Consider the following 22981-nt stretch of genomic DNA (forward strand, 5'->3'; position numbering starts at 1 on the left):
TATCTCTTGTCGCTTGAAAAGAATTGTAGAAACATTCCCAAAAACCAATCAAAAGCAATCCATGTATCTGTTGCAAGTGTAAAAAGTGTGCATTCCCTTCCAAGACACAGGCACAAAAAGGAACGAGCGCAGCGTGAAGCCCACGGGCGGAGAGGAGACCCATTGACAAAACCGTGAGATTGTGGCATTTATTGTGTGGTGGCGGATGGCCATCTTCTTCCCCGATCGACGGGACTTCAATTCCCAACAGTGTCACGTTTGATGCTTGGCGGCGAGCCGGCTTGCCAGAGAACGACAGGAATGTTTCTTCCTATCGACCGGCGAATATCTTCATGTGTGTTGTGTGCCCTTTTTGTCCCCGCACTTATCGAACTCCGGTTCAGTTCCCGTTCCCCGGACCCGTGATGATGGGAGTTTAGCGGACGACAACCGTTGTGCGTGCGGACACCTCAACTTCTCACTTCTTCAAGATGACGACAACGGGCGCTTTTTGCGATCTCTGCGATTGTTTTTTTCCAGCCTGGATGTCCAATTGCTTAATGACGACGATAACACGTGTGCCGAATCGGTAATATGACAACCGACGACCCGAGAGCGCGAGAGATCTCTATCGGATCGTGATCGGTGGGAATTGATCGATCCCGGGGTTTGTTTTTTAGTGTAGCCAGGTTCGAGGCTGTTGCAAGGCAGCAAGCGCCTAGCGTCCCGTTTTTTTATCGTGGCTTCGGAAGCGGTCCGATAAGGCACTTCTGGCGCAGGTCAGCCGACATGAACGAATCGGTCCAGTGACGTCACGGCGACGGCTGCGGCACCAGCGATAGTGTCGCGCGTCTATCAGGGCCCGGTGATCGACGATCGCTTGATTGGCGCCCATAAATCATGCAACCAACTCCACTCCACAACGGGCTATCTGGCCCTCGGGGACTACCGGTGTAATCGGTGCCCGCCGATCCGAACTCTCGAAGGCGCACGGCTGTTAAGCCCCTCGATTACTTCGATTGGCCAAGTGAAACGGTCACTTACAGGCCAGACCAGTGCTGCTATCGCTGTGATCGGCTCTCGAGTGTATCGGCTCAAACTTGATGCCTTGCTTTATTGATGACAAGATTTGAGTCCGCTAATCGCCCCGGCACCCGCGGGTATCCGGTCGCGGGTCCGCTTCCCGAATTCGACGGGTGGCTGGCTGGCTGAGCGATTAGGTGGATAAAAATAACTTACAAATTGTCACCACACCGATTTGCCGATGATTACGACAAGGTTGTCCGTTTACGGGGCGACGTGTACGTGTTAGGAGGTATAATAAATTACTCTCCATCGGCCACGGGACGTCAGCAGGTGCTCGTGGGAAGGTAACATTTACTTTATTTTCATTAATTCTTCGTATGTAGACGAGGTTTAAGGACCTTATAGAGGAAGGAACAAATAATTATTTAAATAATTATCGCAGATCAAAATAAATGTTTTTTGTTGAATTAGAATATGCTACTTTATGTAAATTATCAAATCTTTTTCCACACTCTCTTATTTATTTGTTTTTATTTTCCATATGTTTAATCGAAACAGAAGTTGAGCGACGTGTTAACGGCTTACTGACGATTAATTTCCTTTCATTGGAAAATAAACAACAACAGCTTAAGCTCCTTGTTCCGTTTTAATCGAATCGACGGGGCATAACGCGGGGTGCACTAAGCCCCCGTTTCCCATCCGAATCCGAGGGCCAACCGATTGGCTTTCGATATGGTAGCTTCAACACACAAATTTAATGCTTCGGTCCCCGATAACACTCTCGAGGCCCGCAGGGCCCCCGGGGATAGCGTTTGCGATAGGGATAGCAGCAAAAAAGGTTCCCCGCTTCCGCGGGCGGACTTCGGGGACGCGGACGACGACGAAGTTATACGACCGAAACGTGGGGCCGCTGTTTAATTTCCCTCGCCGGCCGATAGCGTCCCCAGGGAGCGAGCGGCGTCACCGGAAGTGTTAATAGCGATCGGAAATGAGCCCACGCGGTGGTTTGGTGGTGCGTAGAGAGGCCCCAGCGGCAACCTGTTCCTCGCTCGCATTGACACCCCATCCGTTCGATTGCGCGATGCGTAAGAAAGGGCCAAGCCCTAGCCAAACCCTTCACAGACCAACCAGAAGGTGTTTCTTTTCGCTTCTTTCGCACTCTGTCGCTCTCGCTCGGGGGCCAAAGTTTGCGTTCCCATGCACTGGCCCTCAAGACGACGACGACGCTGAAGTCCCACATGCCACCACTACTGGCAGTGCCGCTCCGAAGACCCCGACGGAGAGAAGGAATGCATCAAGTGCGCAAGGAACGCGGTGCCGCCGCCGCCGCCGCTGCGCAGCAAAGCGTAAAAGAACATCTGAAGGTGACGATCATTGTTGGGGTGTTGATCAAGGCGCGGGTTGACCCGACAACGACGACGACTGACCAGCATATACGGGTCGGGCGCGCTCCGGAAGAGGGCCGAAAGTCTCATTTGACTGAACGCACGGCACTGGCGGTCGGTCGGCCGTCGGGGCTTTTATGTAATTAATTTATTTTCTGTAGAATTTTTGGCCAACCCTCAAAACCTGCCAAACCCGCCCGTAAGAGATTCCCGTTAGCCGACGTCACATTCTTAGCGAGGTCCGTCTCAAGGTCCGGAACAGGCTCTTTAGGTGATTTCGGGTTTTTTTTTGCTGCTTGTGTGTCTTTGCGGCTAATCGCGAATCAGTCGATCGATACACGGAATCGGACCGACGGACGGACGGACAGAAACCGAGGCCGCGACGTGGACCGGCTCTGCGGCTGCATTTCAAATAACTGAATCACCATAAATCTCCCGCAGTCTGCAAAATCCGCGCGCGCGTCCTTTTGTGGGGGTCCCCAAGTATGCGCCCAACATCAAAAACCCGGTCTTTCGTCAACCCGGCGCGGTCCCGGATTCCCGGTAAGAGCCCTTCTCTCTCTCTCTCGGACGTGCATATTTTGCCACCAGCACCCCGAGCGCTTCTCCCCAAGGCCCGCTCCGGATGTGTGTCCTTTCGGAGCAGGAGCATAAAATCAGCATAAAAGTGTGCGCCGAACGCGATCCCAATAAAATCGGGACGGAGACGACGACGGATCGAATGGTGTGGTGTCCCTGCCGAAGCATAAAGAACTGCAAAACACACACGCACAAAAAACGGAAAATAAGTTTGCAAAACTCCCCCTCTGATCGTCTCGAAAAAGCGTACGGAAAAAGGGGACGACATCAGAGAAAAAACGACAAAAATTGTAGCATAAAATTGTCGGCCGGCCGGGCAGCAGCAGGGTGGACAGTTTTTATGCCGCTTATGTCGATGTCTCTCGCTCTCTCTCTCTCTCTTTCTCTCTCTTTCTTTTGCGATCTTCTCTTGGTTCCGCTTGAGGTATGTTGCCGCTTCAGGATCGGATCGGATGAAGGTTCCGTAGTTCGTAAACAGGATCAGGATCGTCGTATGTCGATCGAGTTTATGATCTCTGGCGTGGCGGGATTGGGAGTAGCGCTAGAGGTTGAACGGGCTGAGCCCCCTTTTCGCCGGTGATGGTGGTGTATGTTGAAGGTGCCTTGCGCCGACGGAGCGAGGGTCCAACAGTCGGTGTCCGAGCGCGCGATCCGCGATAGCGATCTATCTCGAACGGCTCTTCTGAAGGGCCGGTCGATCCTCCTGAGGAGTTTCCGCCGTCGAAGAAAGAGAGAGAGCGAGAGAGACAGAGAGATTGGTGTGGCGTGCGCACGCGTTGAGACCATTTCGCTTATTGGCAATTCAAATAATCGTGCGCACATCGCCGGCCGCGGCCGCCACCGCCGCCTTCCGTCGTGTATGCTTATTGCCGTCTTATTATGTTCGGAACCGGTGGACACCCTGTGACTGCTCCGCTCCTGCCCACAGCCCTGAATGGGTGGACGACGATGGGAGATGAAGTCCTTCGAAGCTGAAGCCAAGAAGCGGCTTCCATTCTGTAATCTCTTTTGAAACACAAATCTTCCTCCGCGACCGCCACTACGGCGGCGGCGTGTACCTTACCTACCCCGTCGTGATTTGTTTTTCGCTTAAAAAGGGAGACATTTTGCATCTGGGGAGGAACAGGAGGAGGGACACAGAGCGAGCGAGCGAGAGCGACGGTCGCTGGGAGTTCGGAGTGGAGTTGGCAGTTGCCCATGGAATGTGCGAAGCTCCGAGTAGGCCCCAAAGGCCGAAGAACCTGGGCTGGGCCCGTACCTTCCACTCGAAGGGGGGCGTGGGGGTGATCGGATCGACATCGGAACGGAGCGCAAATGATGCGCGTGGAGAGCGCGACCGCAAAGAAAGCATACGCGACGTTGCGTACGCCGACCAGAATTGGCCTGGCCGCGATCGCAAAGACATCTCCGACCGAGCCGGGGGCCGGTGCGCCGGGTGGTATGTAGATGCGCTCGCCAGCCATCCAGCCACATGCATAAATACATATTGGTGTGGCCCCGCCTGGCCCGGCCCGGCCCGACCCGGCACAGAACGCGGGGCGAAACGAGCAGCACCCGGGCATGGCGAGCATAAATCAATGCCGTGTGACATATATCCTTCGGATGTCAGGTCCGATATTGCTACTCCTTTTTTTCTTCTTCCCGTTTCGTCGCCGCCGCCGCCGTCGTCGCCCTTTCCGTTTCCATCGAATCGCCGCCTCCCGGGAATGTCGGAAAGCCTTTTTTGGAAAAGCCCGAGTTCTGGGGGACACTGGTTGGTTTTTTTTTCTTTTTTGAACGGGCTCCTTTTTTTCGTTCTTGCGTGACACGGAGCAGAGCATAGAGCAAAAAATGGACGATACGATTTTGGTTTTTCAGTTTTGCAAAACTCTGACCGAGCGCGCGGTGCATGATCAATTGGCCGGTAGATTGTTCTTGTTTCGGTTTTTTTAACTCTCGCCGGGTTCAGTTCTTGGTTTGCTTCTGGAACATCGGCGGCGGTGATCACGCGGCTGGCATGACGATGTCCTGCCGTGCCAATACGATACGAATAAGTTTCACAAAGTTCCGCTTGAAACCGTCACTGGGAAGAAAAGTATTGCTCCAAAAGTAGCTCCACAGTTTCCATTGTGAAAGTTTTCTTCACGAGTTGAATTAGTTAAATTTAATGCCCCAGATCTGCTTTGGGACAATTACATAAAATTACAGCTTCTCCGTTGTGGAAAACATTCATTCTTCATTTTTTTTTAAATCGTTCAATTTATTGAATCCTGCCATTTTCTAATTGAGCACTTTACAGAAGCGAATACTCAAACGGAATCGATTGCTTGTACAATCCTCGAGATCTCCATTAAGGAATGTCCTTAACTTTATTATGAAAAACGCTCAAAAAACTTCCACAAAAATTGCTACGCATTTTGAAGCCTACTGTGACGTGTCGTCCAGTTTCACGAATGAAACGTCAGCTTGTTATTGTTTTGCCATTTAATGCTGTTTACCAGCGCCGTTGCCCACGGTGTATCACAGTCACAGTCGGCGACGGCCACATAGCAGGCCGCGCATTACCGCCACTCGAGATCACCACCGCAAAGCTTGAGGCCGAATAAATCAATATCGCCAGAGCCACTCCAAGTTGATAGCTCGACCCGACGCCTTGTTGGAACTTCTACGCGGGCGCCCTTCAAGTGATCTTCAAACAGTGGCCCGACCCACCGTTAATCCTCTCTCTCTCGTGTGGTGGCCACTCGAATTCCACGAAGCAAAATTAAGTGCCCCGCTTTGGGGTGACTTCCGAAGCCCTTCCGTCTCTGCAATCAGGAAAACGGTTACCGGCCTTCCGGGGGACGTTTTCCCGGAGGTCAAAGGGCACCGGAAACGCACGCCATTGCCGGAAAGTCGAAAAATCAACGCTAACGCACTTAATTTCGCGCACATTCTCGTTCCATTGTTCGACCGTGAACAATGTCGGCCAACAATGGTCCTGGAAACTGTTGGTGTGTTTTTTTCCGGCCCATCTGGTAGTCCTTCTTGGCACCAGCGGGCTCAGCTGCCGACTCGAGAGAACGCGCGCCAGGAATCAAATCTTAGCGTAACCTTTAACCTCTTCCCAGACGCCCAGACGCCACTGGGACGATGGCCGCCATTTTGCTTCCGCGCGAAAAGGCGCGCACACGGAGGTCCCCGTGGTCCGGTTTTGATTGAACGAACCTCAACGCTCGTTCCCTCTAATTAGGAAGGGTTCGATTTCGGCGCTTTATGCGAGTTCCACTTCGAGAATTGCAGCCTCCGGGCGATTGTAGCGCCCTCCACGGGGGGTGCGCTTTCCCGCCGGTTTCCCGCCGGTCTCCTGGCCGCCGGCGAATCATAAGCCCCCGGTGAGTGTCATTTTTGCCGGAACGCACGCAGAAGCTGATTGCTGTCGCGCACCGAAAGGCTGCGGTTCCCATGGGCCGCCATTTTCTGTTGCCAGCGGGCAGCGATTTGTTGTTTTCCACCCCTGTGTTGTGCTGTTGCCTTCCGCTGTGACGCGTACTTGCGCCGTCCTTATCGGCTGACGGAAATCGTTGGTTTCATTAGAAATATAAATAAATAATTAAATTCGCAGCGGCCAAGAGGGGAGGTAGCGGCGGCTACCGCAACCAGTTTGTGGCAGATGGAAGTGGCGTTGAATAAATGGCTGAAGGTTGTGACTACTAATGTGATCAGAGAACTACCCTTTTCCGAATGGACATTGATTGATACACGGCGGCGGCAGCCCGGCCAAAGGACCCCAAGAACGAAGCTCTGTGCTGCTGTAACGGACAGCCGGATATTGAAATTGACTTTGCCTGGCTTTATCGAGTTTTGGAACTTTTTAAAAATACCTTAACGAACTAGACGTTGAGAAAATAATAATAAAAAAAGGTTATAAAAAAGGCATATATAAAAGACCTTTTGACTAATAATGGTACAGCATCGTGGAATAGTTTTACAAAATCTCACCAACGGTACTTTTATTAATGATCACTTCAACCGATCGGAATCGATTAAACCAAACGATCAAAGGTTTTCCCGAACCTGCAGTGATTTAATTTTATAGACCCCCCTTCGGGTCGGGGTTGCCGTTGCGCGTTAGAGTCAATAACTTTGAAGAATTTATTGCTTGCACCCGAAACCGGCCAGTCCAGCGTGCCAGTCCAGTTAATCTGTCCACACCACGGGGACAAATAACTGTCCCCGGCTTGGGGCGCTCTTCGGGGGGGGTCCATTTGGTGCACACTCGTTGCAACGCAAAAGCGCCGTGCAGCGGACGTGGCATTATACAACACCTTCCCCCCGGGGGTGACAAAAGAGCAACTTCCTTCCGCCCGGTCTCCGCGGAGCCAAACAAAAAAAACCGGCCAAGCAACACTGTGCCACACACTGCGCCATTTGTCAATCATGCTTCCTTTTAATTAATCGCCCGCCTGATGCCATTCATTTTCCGGCCCGATCTGCTGTCCGACGAGCCACCACCGAGCGCGGCATATGCAACTGCGTATTTTGCGAAACTGCATCGAACCGAGTGACGAGGAACGGAGGAGCCAGATGAGGTGGACATTGCATTACAGAGAGGAGGTCTGTCCGAATGAGCCGTAAACACACACGCCGCGAAACGTGTAACACCTAACGCCGGACCAATAATGGACAAATGCTGGCTGCCAGCATCGCCAGTAGTGTGTCCCTTCCCCGGGCTTTTTAATGCCACGAGATGCCGCACAGTAGATTAGGTTCCGCCACTCCGCGCGCTACCGGTTCTGATGGGAGAACTCCATTCGATCGGATTTAAATTAGAGTTCGAGAGTTGAGCCACTAGCTCCGTGATCCGTTGCACTAAGGCTTGGCACAGATTTTTTTTGACATTCGATCGCTCGCTCGCTCTCTACCATGTGCTTCCCTCTCTCTCCCTCTCGGTCGCTCGGTGGGTCCATTTCGACATAATTAAAGCCCCAGGTGGCCTCGGCCCAGCACAAAATAAACTATTTATTTCCCTGCTACGTAATTTGCATTTCATTTGCCCGGCACTACTCTGCCCAGTTTGGCCTGGTGGGGTCTAAAGCAAACACACACACACTCACCCGGATGGGTTACGGACCCTTCCCCGGGCAAGATTCTTCACCGCCGCTCGTTCACCGTTCGGAATCTGTCCGATTTTGGCGGCGGACGGCGGACGTTTAGTTGTGCATCCGGCTGGAAAGAAATGCTGAAATCGGTTCGGTTCCTCGTCGGTGTTGGTGGTGCAATCCACCCGGAGTTTAGTGCGCCCTGTCAGACGCTGCCGCCGAGAAGGGCGTCGCCGGGCGTCATGGTGCGTGAAACGCGCGCGCGCGCGCGGGATCCGCGGCGGTTGCGTATCCAAAGGTGTGGCCGCGAAATGGTACGGCACCGCCTTGGCCTGACGTTGCTCCCGGACCGCGCGGGTTGGTTGGTCGATTGAACATCGTTTTGATTTTCGTTTTTTTCCACTTCCATCAGAATGTTCGGCAACAAAGTGCCACGTCCGACATGATGCCAGCCGGCCGTCCGTCCCGGGGGTTGTTGCACAGGAAAAGCCAGGGATTTGAGGGTAGTAGCATGACGATGTCAGTTCCGCTGTGCTTTATGGGACACACAGGGGGAGGCGGGCCGGAGGTTGGGAAAGCGTTTCATTTTTTGCATTTCATATCCGATATTCTACCCGGGGCCACGGTAGCAGAACAGCGCACCGAAACAGCTGTTCGCGGGGACGAGTAACGTAGTATCAGATGCATAATTTACACGCCACCGTGAGCGGGAAATGTATTATTTATACCGCGGCCAAGCGGGTGGAAAATTTGTACCATCACCGGTGGGCCGATGTAGAGATGTTCCGTTTTTATTGAGGCGGCCTGTCAGGGAGAACAAATTTTCCCCGCCCGTACGTCGCTCATACAAAGACAAAGTGAATGCCGCGTCAGCATTAGCCATGGATAGGGCAAAAGATTTGCATCCGATCTCAGCCGGGCGATCGCACTAACGGATCGACCGCATTCCGACATAGTGCGGAGCGTCAGAAAGAAAATGTTTTCTACAATATTTAAAGACAGTCAGATGAGGTTTTGGAAAGATACGCGGCAAGTGGCTTCTTTAAGAGACCGTGTACCAGTGACATGAGTTTACGTTTATGTTATCAGTACTTCTTCCGGTTCCGCCAATGGTCATAGTAGGCTGTTCCGATGTGGACGTTGGTCAAATGAAAAAAATCGATCCCATGCACGCACCGTTTACTTGATCTGTTTCAGACTTCGTCTGACAATTGCAACGTTCAGTGAAAGAATCGAAGAATGCTTTGCAACGTGAATCGGTCTTGGTTTTTGCGGAAATTCGGAACGCGAAAATAAATCAGAACTCCTGCAGTCTTGTGCCACTAGCAATCGAACCAGAGTCGATCCTTTGTTGACGGAGTTTTACTGTAAAAACTAAACGATCATTTACTCATGATTTCGAGCTGTTAGGTCTACAGAACGAAAAAGTGATCATGAATTGTTAATTTTCCGAAAATGGGATAAGGATATTATGACCAAAGTTAGGACCAGTGTTACTTACTAGCCTGATAAAGCCAGGCCTGGCGTCCCTCCTTTATGTGGTGATTTTGCCAACAAAAATGCCATTGGACGTTGCGCCTATGTAATTCTGAGCGCTTTTGGAGTAAAGGAGTTGCGCTGGATCACGCGACGCGACGAACCCCCTCCGTTTTGGATCCGTCCAGTTGCATTTTTGAACACATATTTATTTACGTTACTGCGTCTTTTTTGGCAAAAATTAAAGCACCGCTCACCGCAATTTGCTAGATCGCTCTGAGGCCTTGTCCAATGCATGATTGTCATAAAGTCACCCCCCGGGGGGTGATAAAAAGTGAAAATCATCACCTCCGGGCGGGCGTTTATTACATATTTCTGTTCTGTTTTTTTGGTTTGCTTGCCGACCCACAAAGCTGAAGCCTTAGTAAAATCTGAAATTGGTCACGCGGGAAGACCCGGAAAGCGACAGAGAGCAAAAAAAAACGAAACCCGTCAAATAGTGACGCGCCCAACCTAAAACGCAACGCGCGCGTTTCCGGCAGAATGCACATGTGGCTTCGGAGCATGCTCGGCCAAGCACGGCCCCCCACCCCTCCGTCCGGGCCATCCTTTGTGGGGCGACCTCGTGGCCAGTTCGGCACCACCCAACCTGACTGGCCGGAAAATCACACTCTCTCGGGAGGGCGGTATTTTTCCCGTCGGGCGTAATTTATGATAAATGGAAAAACATCATAATAACAGTGTGGAGGGTACGAAAACAAAATTAATGACAACGATTTCCCTAAATCGGTGCGCGGTGGTGCAGTACCGGAACACGTGCTGGGGGACGTGCTTAAGATATCATTCTTGAGGAAAAATTTAAACGCTTTTCCAGCCCCCACCGGGGCGGAGAAACGGAAGCCACCGAAGCGAGGGCCGGGCCGTGCCATAAATAGTGACATTAAACGGACGATGGCAGCCCAGCGTGGCGTGAAGCTTCGGACAGAGGGCGCTCGAGAGCTACTCACCGGAAGCCTTCGCAGCTCCGGAACAGAGAAGGTGATAAATGGAGGTGATGTGTGCGGTGGTCAATGGAAAATGATGATGGGAGAGACCCCCCGTCATCGTCGTAATCACAGGTTATTTGTGAAAAAGAAAGAAATGCGCTCCGCCCAGCAGATGTGATTTATGCTCCACATGGACGGGTGGCGGCCGCCCCTCGTGTGTCATGGATGAGATGGCCTAGCTTTCGGAACAAACAGAAGGCGATAAAGACACCCTCTGCGCCGCGCCGTGTTGTGGTCAATTTAGCAAGAAACCGTACCGCGCGCGTTATCGTTGCGTGTGTCTCACCGACGATGAAGCGATTTTTGTGGTCACCGGTAGCGGCACCGAGTTGTTGACATGCTTTTAGCACCTAATTTAACACGACCGATTACTATTTCACAGCTCGCTGGCCGCCGGTTCGAGGCGACTCGTCTGTCCACTCGCCGTGAAATTGGTGTCACCTCGCCGTGCCTTATCGTGTGCCCGAGTGGCGTTTCGGGGAAAAAGCACGATAAAACCCGGGAACGGGAACGAACGACATGCGCCATTTACCGATAATCACGCATGTCAATTGCGCTGCTTTGGACGGGTAGGATTTTTATGCACCCCACAGGAATCGGAACCGCGCCGGTGCATAAATGATGCCGTTGACGATGACGGCCGCCGCTGGTAATCGTTGAGGGGACTTTTGCTCGATTAAACCAATCGATCAAAATCATCCGCGACTAACGCGTTAAAAGTTGTGCTCTTGATTGGTTAATTTCGGTCAAAGGGGATCAAATCATCATCTTTCGACCGTCGTAGACGTCATCCAAACTCTTCTAAGCTTGAGCAGCATTTTTTTCATATTTTTTATGTAATGTAATTAGAACACTTATTTGAAAATAAAAAATTAAATTAAATGTAATATTAACCGAAATTAATCGCAGTAAGCATCGCGCGTGCATTGACGCCGCAATGAGAGACTTCACACCCTGTGTCTGTTGTCCCCCCCCTCGCTTTGTGTCCCGGCATCCGGCCCATGCCAATGTGTCGCCAAAGGGGGCGCCAGAATTCCCCGTCCGCCGTCTGGCGGACACCTCGTATCCGTATCGGGTTAATCAGCCGCGCCGCGAAAGGTCCTTTTTGGCCGCCGGCCGGTTTATCCAGCCGTTCGTGCTTTGCCATTTCGCCGCCATCTTCGATCGCTTTCGCGGAGTCGCGTCGATTTGCAGCGCTGGTTAGTCGAAGCGAAATTCGAAGATCTTAACTGCGGGTTTCGGCGGCGGCGGCGGAACCCAAGACGTGTCCCGAAGATGGTATGTTTGCGAAAAAATGCCGCGTGTTTATGTGTGTCAGGCCTGCGTGTCCCCATCGGGCTCCCCATTTCGTCAGCTTTTGACCGCACGGTCGGCATATTAATTACGTGCATTTAGGTGCCCGGTGCCTCCCCGAGAGGCCAAATGTGTTTTTGGGGTCCGGGTTAGTAGTGATGAAGCAGAAACGATTATTGCCGCCCGTTTGGTGGTGGGGCTCCTCGGAAAGGAATGCCAGAGGTTGATCGATGGAACCATATCGTCCGACGGTGACTTATTTTTATTGGCCTAGCGAAGTCTCGATGAGAGATCTTCTTGTTGTTCTCTTTAATATTTTGCTTCCTTTTTGAATAGTATTATAATTTTATGCCGATATTAGTGGCCCCAAGCCGAGGTTCCACAAACTTAATTTGAATGCTCCATTTGGCAGCCGTCATCTGTCCGATGCGCAAGCGCAGCGCACGTGGGGCGTGTGCGTCGGCAATAAACATTTGAGGCAATTTTCGGACGACGTCCATCTGAGCGGCCAATCGGGCCGAGCGTAACATATGGGCATAAAAACCATAACCGGCCAAACGATAAAAACAAATGAGGTCCCCGCGATGACTGAGACCGACGGCGGCCGACGACAGTGTCACGACTTCACCGGCCGCTCGGGGCCCAGAGTCGCGAGTCCGTTCCACGCGGGACGCCTCCCCGATGGACCGTACTTTCGCGAGATATGGATCTCTAGAACATTCTTTCACCGCACGGAGCTTAGAACGGCGGTCGGCCTGCGAACGAAGCTTTCGCGAACTTCGGTACGGCCGCGGCGCCTTGATCTCTGGTTCGCCAGACCAGAAGAGCCCCCAAAATGACCCCCATAAAGCGCGGTAATATCGTCGCTAATGTTATCCCGGGGGCCCCGATATTATGTCCTTCAACGAAACGACCGGACCGGCAGCCAAAATTTGGCCGAAAAATGTTTTGCCAAAATGTTTACGACCGACCGACCGAGATCTGGCCCGGAGCGCGTTTGATGTTTCCCTAGAACGGAGCGCGCGCTCTGTCGAAAGGGGTTCCAATCGTCATCAGCTCGTCAGAACGCGCTGCGCGGCGGTTGACGCGGGATCCATCGGGGAATAGAGGGCATGATTTGTGGCGCATCCTATCGCCGGGACGGAATCTCGTAGCGTGCGGCGAAAAGCGGGTTGATGGATTCGACGGCCCACTTATCGCCCGCGCCCGATCGCTGCTCTAGCACTCCTGCCGGGGGGAGGTCACACAAAGAGTAGGGTCTGCCCGGGAGATCGTCACCGATTCCCGGAAGGTCGCGGAAGTTCTGTGACTTCAGAGACCCCGGGGATCGAGATCTTCCCGGCGGTTGTTGGATTTAGATGTTACGCCGTCTCGGTGGTGCTGAGAAAAATGAAACCAGATAATGCGCGGGAATCGGTCTAGCAGCTACCGGTCTGTCCGGCCAAAGTTCATCCAAAACCCCTAACGGGTTCCGCGCGGCTAATTTGTGTAAACATGTACCTGGTTGGTGGTTCTTCTCCTGAAAAACAACCTCCCGAAGGCGCCCGACGGATCGAGCCGTGGCCGACATTGATTTGCCTCTAATCACACCAAATTGATCACGTCTAGCACTCCCGTTGGGCTGATACGGGGCCACTTTCCTCATCACCACATCGTAACACTTTGCACATATCAATCAAACTTTGGGGCGGGTTTTCCAGCTCATTTCTCGTGCACCGGAGGCCGACGTGATTCGGCGTATCATCGAACGCAAATCAATCATCATCGACGCGCTCGGGCGTCTGTCATCCGAAGCGGCCCAGACACTTGCCAGCTTACGCGGCGCGGCGATAAGACCCACCGGCGTCTTCTCACCGGTCTTCTTACCCGGGAGAAGAAGGCCCCTGGCGAGAGTTTCGGCCGTGACGACGTTCGGCCTCCCGTCCGATTGTGCAACCTCCGGTTGTTGGTCTCACTGAAAGACAGGCAATATTACGGACGACTGCTATTGTCTGCTCCGTGTCCCATAAACCACCCAAAAACCGGTCGGCGGCGGCGTACGGCGTGAATCATTAAAAAGCGGCTTTTTGTGCGGGCCAGCCCTCAGGAAGCTTACCAAGTCCCAAGGCGTTAAAGGACGCCTGGCCGGGCCGGCACGTGCCAGTCATTTATGGCCGCGCGCGCATGCACGCACGCACGCACGGGACACTCTCACTCTCTCTTCGAAGATCCGGACTCCGAAAGGTTACACGAAAGGTTGCTCGGTTGTGTTGGGCACGTGCTGTGCCGAGATGACACCGTTTTTTCTTCGTTTCGGCGAGGCCTTAGGTCTCGATCTGTGCCGGGCGTGTTGCGTGTGGGAGTTTATGGAGCTTGGCGAAGGAATTGTAAGATACAGTCCCAAAATGTGCCACGATCGTGCGTTGAAATCGTAGCCTTCTTTCTAGCCTTCGGACGGAGAGATCGGTCTAAGATCTGCGGACGTGCCTGGTGTTTCGGTTAGAAACGACCCAAAAGGTGGGACCCTGCGGATGCGAGGGGCGACTCTCTGACGCCCCGGACGACGGTGTGTTGGCGACGGTGTCAACACCATTTCGCGCAGTCAGTTCCAAGAATCCAAGCTGAGGCAGAAGAAACATAAAACATAACGAGACCCGCGATCGTCAAGAACCTTGTCGGGGCCAAAGTTCAGCATTCAGCTTTTGTATGTTGTAACGCTGCGTCTCTGCTGTGTCTCCTCACCGTAGGTGACCGTCGGGACCGTGCCTTACAAGACAGACCCTTGGCCTTGGCATCTGGTCTAGTAAAAAGCATTAAGGAACTGGTTCAAAACCGAACCTGAAACTTCCCCGCGAAGAACTGAATAAAGACGCCCGTAACAGCCGATCCACATCCGATCGACGCTGAGTCGAGCTCACACCTCAAGAACTCACCGCACTCCGTTTGGCGCCCGAAAGAATCAGCAATCCGATACAAAAAATCGAAACAATCGTCCATTTTGCCCCTTCGGAATGTAAACAAAGCTCCCCTCGCCTCGTGGGGCCATCCACAAACCCCTTCGGCGGTCGAGAGAGTTCCCATTGTTGTCCGCCGACCGGCCGGTCACCCGGCATATTCCCCTCCCAAAAACTCTGGTTCTTTTGTTTGGCTCCCGGGGGTCTCCGGGGAGGGTGCGCTGCGCGTCTCTCAAGGACGAACTTTTCCCTTCCCGGAAGACTCCTCGCCGTCCCCGTCGCCTCCGTCGTCGAAACAGCTGATCCATTGTCAGCCATTGTTTGTTTCCATATAAGAAAATGGACTCCCGGCTAAGGGGGCCCCCATTGTGGTGGCCCAGTGGCCCGGTTTTCTTCCCAGCCGGCCGCCGGTGGGTGGGTGGAAAACTTGTGTCAAAGACGGAGGCGCGGACACCACGCGTTCCCCCCCCCCCCCCCCCGGCGACAGGAGGCAGAACAATTGATTATTGTATTAAAATTACCACGCCATTCCCGGGGTGGAGTTGACGGGAACGGGCCTGGAGGGCCGCCCGAAACCCGGACCGAACTCGTCTGGCAAATCCCCGCTCACTTCATCCCCCCGCCGTGGGGACTAGAAGAATTCGCCACTAGACCCCTGGCGTGGCAACAGGTTGCGGCGACCTTCGCTCACACACACCGGAGTGTGACAGTTGAACATTTGACGTTTAACTTTCGGTTTCGGATGCCCGATAAGGGCGAGTTTTCCGGCAAACAAAACGAAACGGTTCCCAGCGAAGGTCAAGACAACAATCGCCAAGGGTTCGCCTTTCTGGGCATTTTTTTGCTGACCCACATTCTTAGGGTATTCTAGAGTTGCCGCATGCAAACACAATGCCGGACAGTCGAACCGTTTGTCGGGAAAAGCCGGCCGAAAACTAATTACGCCTGAGAATGGTTCTCAGCCTGCTTGGTTTTTCTGCCTCACAGATGATGACACAGAGTAGCAGCGCCTACTGTAATGTAAACAAAGGCCCAAATCAGCTGATCGAACATACCGGGCTCTTTTTCACCGGGCCGGGCTCAGGGAGTCTTGTTACTCTTTCTCTCCCTGTGTCTCTGTGTCGGGGGCCTCGAACTTGAAATACCATCGGACGGCTGGCCACCCATCCAGGGAGACCCCCGGGAGTGCATTCAAATGGCCCACCGAATTGCATTGTTGTCTGTGCATTGCTGCTTTGCTGCGGGGCGTGCGGTGTGGTTGTTTGTGTCGCCATATTTGTACCACGTCGTGGCGGCGTCGTCGCGGCTCTTCGTGTCGCAAATTTCTAAGCGAAATGCAAATAGCTCATAACGCCACAGGTGTGACGCTTGTTTCATAATTAGATTCTCCACTCGGATTAGACGGGGGACGGGGCCCAAGGCGGTGGGCCATGTGGACTGATTGATGAATGGATTGGGGCGCCGTTTTGTGAGGAGGCCGTTAAAATGGGGAAGCAAATTATATTTATGTTTCCATTGTCTTGAGAGGTTATTTTTAACTTTGCTGGAATTTTAACAATTTTCCGACCTGACGCTATAAATCGAAAGACACTCTGTTGGGGTTGTTCGGTATTTGAAGTAATCCCTTCCCGCGAGGCTCAAAGACACTTGCGACAACGATCAGTCCATTGCTCTATGCCAATTTTATAGACCACAGACCGGGTCGTCGATTTTAGCTCTTTTGGACAGCTTTCTGTTATGGTCTCAATAGACTTCCTTGCGGCATACGATGCATGTTAGATTATTGATTAAATTTAGATCATTCACCATCATCATCGTTGCAAATTTTAGTTTCTGGTTCAAACCTTCGACAAAACTAAAGCTGTCTGTTAGCTCTTGTCGGTACTACCATTCCTGCAGATTATCGTACAAAATCTTATGAACTGAAGCAGTTTTAAGATACAACGACGACTTCCAATCATCAATTTCCTCTTTTTAGCATTGATTTTCTAAGTCACACATTTTCTTCAATGGCTCGTGCGAAGCCATCTGCTACCTCTTTAGTTTTTTATAATAATGAGTCACCTCCTAGCGGTTTTAAGCACCATTTTTAACGATTTCGTTCTAAAGATGCAGTTAGAAATACTAACTTGAGGATTACCTGCATCTGCAAATATTCCGGGGCAAACGAACTAGACGACGGACAGCGTTCATACTTGACGCCGCCATGTCTTTTACTAGCTTCCAATACAAATTGGAAAATATACTTTCCAGCATATAGACCCTTGACAGACACGGACATGGAATTATGGCAACGAAACAGAATCATTCCACCGTTGCCAGATTGTGGCGCGCTGACACGTAAGCTCACCTCAAGATCACCGATAAGATCGATCAGCAGTTGCTGATATTCGGTTCGGGTTTGTGTCACGACCGTCCGCGATGTCCACGCGGCTGCTCGTGAATCGGATCATGCTCTGCGTGATCTTCCAACGACATGCTTGCCCCCCTACTGGGAAGGACATGAGTTCGGACAGGAGCGACTTGATTCGTGAGCCACCAGAGGAGGGCTGATTCTGGACAAATTGCTAAGCTTCTGACTTCGTTATCTGCGGCGTGGGTATCGCGCTTACAGCGTTTCGATGGGGATCACCTACTGTGTGACCCATTATTGGGTGGGACGCTTATCGGCGTGACGGCAACGGCCGGAGTAGCAGCAATCGCGCAATGCATTTCTTTGCAAGTTGGTTGCAAGTCCACTAACATTTTTTCCCTTTTCTCCATCACTCGGCGCCCTTTCAGTTCTCCTCAGCACCAGGCGCAACAGAGCTACCACCGGAACTACGATGACTATGTACACCCGATGCAGCAGCAGCAACAGCAGCAACAGCAGCAACAACAGCACAACAACCAGGCCGCTGGGTCTCCACTCTCGAGCCTCGGTGGCGGTGGCGCCGGGGGAAGTATGTTGGCCCCCCAGAGCCCGGGCATGATGGGCGGTAGTAACGGCATGATGCCCTCGCCACTCATGCAGTCCCATTCGCCGCTCCTCTCCTCGGGTGGCGCTCTGATGCAGTCCCAGTCGCCGCTGCTGTCCAGCTCGCCGCTCATGAGCCAGTACAGTCCGTATCACCACCAGGACGTACCGATGCCCACCATCCTGCCGCAGGACACCGAACCGGGTGGTGGCGGCGGAGGTGGCGGAGGTGGTGGCTGGGGTGGGTACGCTTTGGCCGGCCCGTACCAGAGTGAGTTCTGCGCCTCGAACTACGGAGTGTTGCACCAGCGGCACCAGGGCTACGGAGGGGGGCCGCACGGTCACGGGCCCGGCAAGCTCGGTGGACCGCATGGGACGCTGAAGAGTGCGAAGGAAGCGCGCATCCGGCGGCCCATGAACGCGTTCATGGTGTGGGCGAAGGTCGAGCGGAAGAAGCTGGCCGACGAAAATCCGGATCTGCACAACGCGGACCTCAGCAAGATGCTCGGTAAGTCAGACCTTCGACGTGGCAGCGTAGTTCACATTCCCCCGACACGGTTACGACACTAATATTGACACATCGATCGAGTCCCACGACTTCCTGTGCGAGGTGGAGCGCTCTGACCTTAACGTACGGGCCCGAATCAATGGGCCAATCAATCAGTTTAATCATCAGATCCACCTGAAGGGACCTCAAGGGAGGTGCGTGTGGTGGTCCTGGCCCCCCAAAAAAAAGGAAGGGGAGGCCAAGTGTCTGTTGACGGCCGCGCAGCGCCTGTGATAAGACGGACGGGCAGACGCGCGATTGCGAGCGGGACATTTGCCGGGTTTCACGCGACGAACACCTGATGCGTCCGGACGCCAGAGTCTCCTAATCTTATCGTCCCTGATAAGACCCCTACCCGGCCCCGGCCGTGGATCGGTTGGGAAATCATTGGGACAGCTTCACGGATTAAGGGCCGGCCGAATCAGCTGTTGAGGGCGAGGGTTCAGCAGCGGGTTGATTTCATTTCCCGAGTGACCTCTCAGAGCCTCCCAGGTCGACCGCGTGTGAGGGTGATTCAGAAAGGGTTGGCCCGGCGGCCGTCGGTGTAGCGTGGACCTTATTTTCCCAGCCCAACAGCTAGTAATGAGAGGGGTGCTTTACGTAACAACGTTGCGTGAGTCACGGCATGTGAGGGTGGCCACAACACAACACAGCGCCGGGTAATTTCCGGTGTGTAATCAACGGGTTTTCCCCTCCCGCTCGGTGCAGGCCATCGCCGGGGCGCGCCAATTCAGATTAACCGAAATTAAATTGAGCATTGATTGCACCACCATAGGCCTCGGTCGCTTGTCCGCAGTCAGTGCAAATCAGAATCGAACCGATCTGCCCTCTGTAACTGTAACACACCTTTTTTCAGCTGATTGTGTGTCACTCGCATGCCCTGGCGTAACAGGAAATTGAGACCCGCTACCTTGATTATGTACCTTGGTGATTGGTTCGATTTGGTTTTTATGCACCGGATTGTCGGACCGTTTGGATGGATTATCTAATTAATCCGCGAAGTTAATCTAGCATAAAGCTCAACCACCGGGGTACCAACGAAACCACGAAATGGTTGCCTCACAGATTAGATTCAAAATGGTTTTGCTGCCAGTAGCAGCAGCATGACTAGTACGGGTCGGCCACGTAACATGGTTGCCGATAATATTGGGTTGTAGAAAAAGAAATCCATTATTTTTGTGAGAATTTCAAAACTGTATTTAGGATGTTCTCATAGAAGACGTGGTCGTTATCGGCGCTAAAAGTCGAGCAATCATTTTTGACAATCTTCTCTTGATTTCAATTTTTTCATCATTCAGGATATTTTGCAATACTCGAAAAAGGTCCGTCAATCGCTTGGTGCATTTCGTTGTCCTGGTGGAACACAAAACCTCTTCCGTTGGCCTAGCCGTTGGGTAGTTTTGGTCAATTTCTACCTTCGAACGGTGCAGTTGTTGATAGTAGAGAATTAAATTTAGTGTTGAGGGCCACACGGAAGCTACTCATGATGAACAATTCCTTCCAAGTCCCACCATATATCCAGTAGAACCTTCCTGGACGTTAGCCCTTGTTTGGCCACGTAGTAAAATTTACCGGATTGTCTCTTAGTTGATTTCCATAGTTAACACCCTGTAACTTACAAATGAATGGAACAAACAAAAAACAGTGAAAGCATCTTTTTAAGCGTGAAGTGTCAGCTTTGAAACGAGCATAAACTTGAATCTGTACGATCGATACTTCACGAGATCGATCGATCACTAAAGCCAGAAAATGATGGATTACTTTTTCCCCAACCCAATATCGATCTGCTTTTGGGCACGCTTCAGCGGCTTTACAAAACATTATACGAAACCCGAAAGCAAAACAGCAGCACCGTCGTCCGCCATTTCCTTTGCGCGGCCCGCCGTTTGCCGGGGGGACCGAAAGGAAATCACTACGACTACTCCATTTGCCGAATCCAATTAGGGCCAAAGTGTGCCGCATAAATTATCGGCCGCGACAACGACGACGAAGACGACGATGTTATTCGTCTAACGATCACCATCACCACCACCAGCGACCGTCGTCGTTGAACCGCGTAAAGAAACCGAATCTTTCCCCCTGTCTACGGACGGATTCGCCTCGGAGACGCACACTCGAGTTCACCCCGCGCAGAATGTCGCGCAGAAAAGCGACCAAAGCGTTGCAAAGTATTGCAATGGAGACCATCATCACGACGGACGGTGTGTGGATCTCCATGGTGATCGTCTTCGGGGGGGACGAAGAAAACAAGTGAAGAAGAAGCCGCAACCCTTTTTTTGCAAATCCTTTTTTGTCGTCCTGTTGTGCGATGAGATTTATTTATTGTTCGTCGCACGAGTAACGATCGCGCTGAAGTCACATACACACACACACCGCGTCACTGAGTTACCGAAAGCGCGACACTCACAGAGCGCGAAGCAGAGATTTGTTTTCTCACTCTCGCCTCGTGTGCTGTATGGATTTCAGTCTCCCGGTCTCTTTTTCTCGCAGCGGAGATGAGTACCAGCACGCATGCTGTCTTGCTCACTCGGTGTGTGCGAGTGAGCCAGCACGCTCACCCTTAGGTAGCATATGGGTTTGTCTCACTCGCGGGCTCAGATTTCCAGATTGATCTCGTTCTCGCAGCCGTCTCCCGGGGAAGCTGCGAAGATCGAGCGACCGAAAGGCAATTACAGACGCCGCCCTCTTTTAATTCGATCCGATTGGTCGATAATCAGTGCCGCGGTGTGTGTGTGTGCCACGAGAAAACGCGGTATTCGTGTGTTGGTGCGCGGTCGTCGGGTTCGTCGCTTTAGCCAGCCGGTTGAAGTCTTTCGTCTCCGAGAGCGCGCGGAAGACCGCGCCGTGTTCGCATCGCGAGGGCATTCCACGGAAGGGCTGTAAATCAGACTGTTTACTAATAAATCAAAGCGTCGGGACGTTCATTACCCGACACAGGCCACGACCGAGCTACTTCAGCTGCAGTAGCATCGCTCCCGGTGTGGGGAGCACATAATTCCGTTCCGTAATCGAAGCGGATCGTCCTCTATGGGTTGTCCGGGAGCTGTTTCGAATTACCGGCTAGCCAAGAAGCGGATGGCGCATATTTCTTGCCGCGGGGAAATTTGTGAACCATTAGTCGCCGTGGTCCGACGAGTGCCTTCGGGATGCCAATTATTCTTTTCTGACCATGATCGATGGCCTAGCGAAAGCGTTTAAATTACTCCTAATGGCGCCTCCTAGTTTGTATCTAATTTAGGCAACAGCCTTTATGTAAAAGCCTTGACCCAAGCTCCGCTCTCGACGGATCATCTCATTTTTCGGACGGATCATCTCTCGGGCCACTTGCACGCCCTTCGAACGTTGCGACGTTGCCTCTCTCATCAGTCATTGCTTTCAAAATGGCCTCGAATGGCATCAGAAAATGGACCACTTTACGACCGACCGAGTAATTATCGACGTTAAACTCCGATTGCCGCAAGGCACTTACGTACCTTTCAGCCATCTGTCTGCCATCTTCGGCTACTCCGCCACTCCGCGGTTGAGAAACGCCAGCCGCCACACGTTGTAATGATTTTGCGGACCCCAGTTGGAAGCCCCGTTTCGGTGTTGCAACGAGTCGATTTCGAAAAAAAACGTAAAAAACCCAATTTAAACCCAATCCGGTGAGTGGCTGTGTGTCGGAATTCGGCGCTCGAATCGAATCGAGTCTCTCCAACGCGCGCCGCCAACATGCAAATGAGGGCCGCCCGGTGAGTGGGTTGTTTTTTCGCTTTGGCCACCGAAAAAGTCGACAATCATCCTACGGCCACGGCCAGTCAGTACTAAAACCCCCGGGACGGGCCTCGGGATCGGCGTCATTCCGTCGAAAACCCGTTGCACGTTGCGTTGGACGATGGTTGATGATGATTCAGGGGATCGCCGAAGGGGGGGAATTAAACCGGAAATGACGATCCCATCCCGGTTCACCACGGTTTGGGGCACTCATGCGGCACGCTCCAACTTCCATCAACTGCGTCAGGCGTCGTCGTTGCCGCGTCATCATCGTTGTCGATGATTTTGAAGTATTTTAAACGAAGTTTTCGGGGTGTGGCTGCTCCAATTTACCGACCCGCAGACTTCCACCGATCCGGTTCCGATCGGGCGATGGGATGGGCTCATATGAAGAGTGACTCGATTGGAGTTAAATTAAATTACGATCGTGCTTGTCGATCGCGTGTATGATGCGCAATATAAGCAATCTTCTCCGCTTCTGCTTTCTGCGTAAATGGAAACGACCCGGACCCGAGCCGAGGGTTAACTACTACTACGCCTTCACCGCCGTGGCCTCATCGCGTCTAATTTACGGTCCGTGGCTCAAAAAACATCGGCAAAAACGGTTACTTCGCGTTCGGTTCCGCGGTTCAGGTTCTGATTTCGAGTGTGGGTCGAGAGTGACTTTAATGACTGTGGATATTTTTTAATGGCCTTCTTGCGGGTCGAACGGAACGGACCTAGAATCTCACGAAAACCTGAAGGTAACGTTTTCGGTGCTCGAATGGAGTGTAGTTGGAGGCCATAGCCCCGGCCATCGAGGGCTGGCGTTCACCTATCTGGCCGTTTTCCCTATAAAACTGCGTCTAATGAAGGAACAGATACACACGGGCCGAGCCGGGGGCCTCTCGGAGCGGAGATAGGGAGGCCAATAATTGCTTCGTCGAAAATCGACCATCAAATGGCCGG

General features: G+C 52.5%; 1 protein-coding gene across 1 annotated transcript in view; it reads left to right on the plus strand.

Moving 5' to 3' along the window:
* Nucleotides 1–22981, plus strand: part of LOC128269517 (putative transcription factor SOX-15) — a 48527-nt gene that overhangs the window by 6714 nt on the left and 18832 nt on the right. The window contains exon 2 of the mRNA XM_053007003.1: nt 17559–18241. Coding sequence (XP_052862963.1) covers nt 17559–18241 — 683 coding nt within the window. The remainder of the gene's footprint in view (nt 1–17558; nt 18242–22981) is intronic.

Source organism: Anopheles cruzii, chromosome 2, assembly GCF_943734635.1.
Source record: "Anopheles cruzii chromosome 2, idAnoCruzAS_RS32_06, whole genome shotgun sequence".
In the NCBI taxonomy this organism is placed as follows: domain Eukaryota; kingdom Metazoa; phylum Arthropoda; class Insecta; order Diptera; family Culicidae; genus Anopheles; species Anopheles cruzii.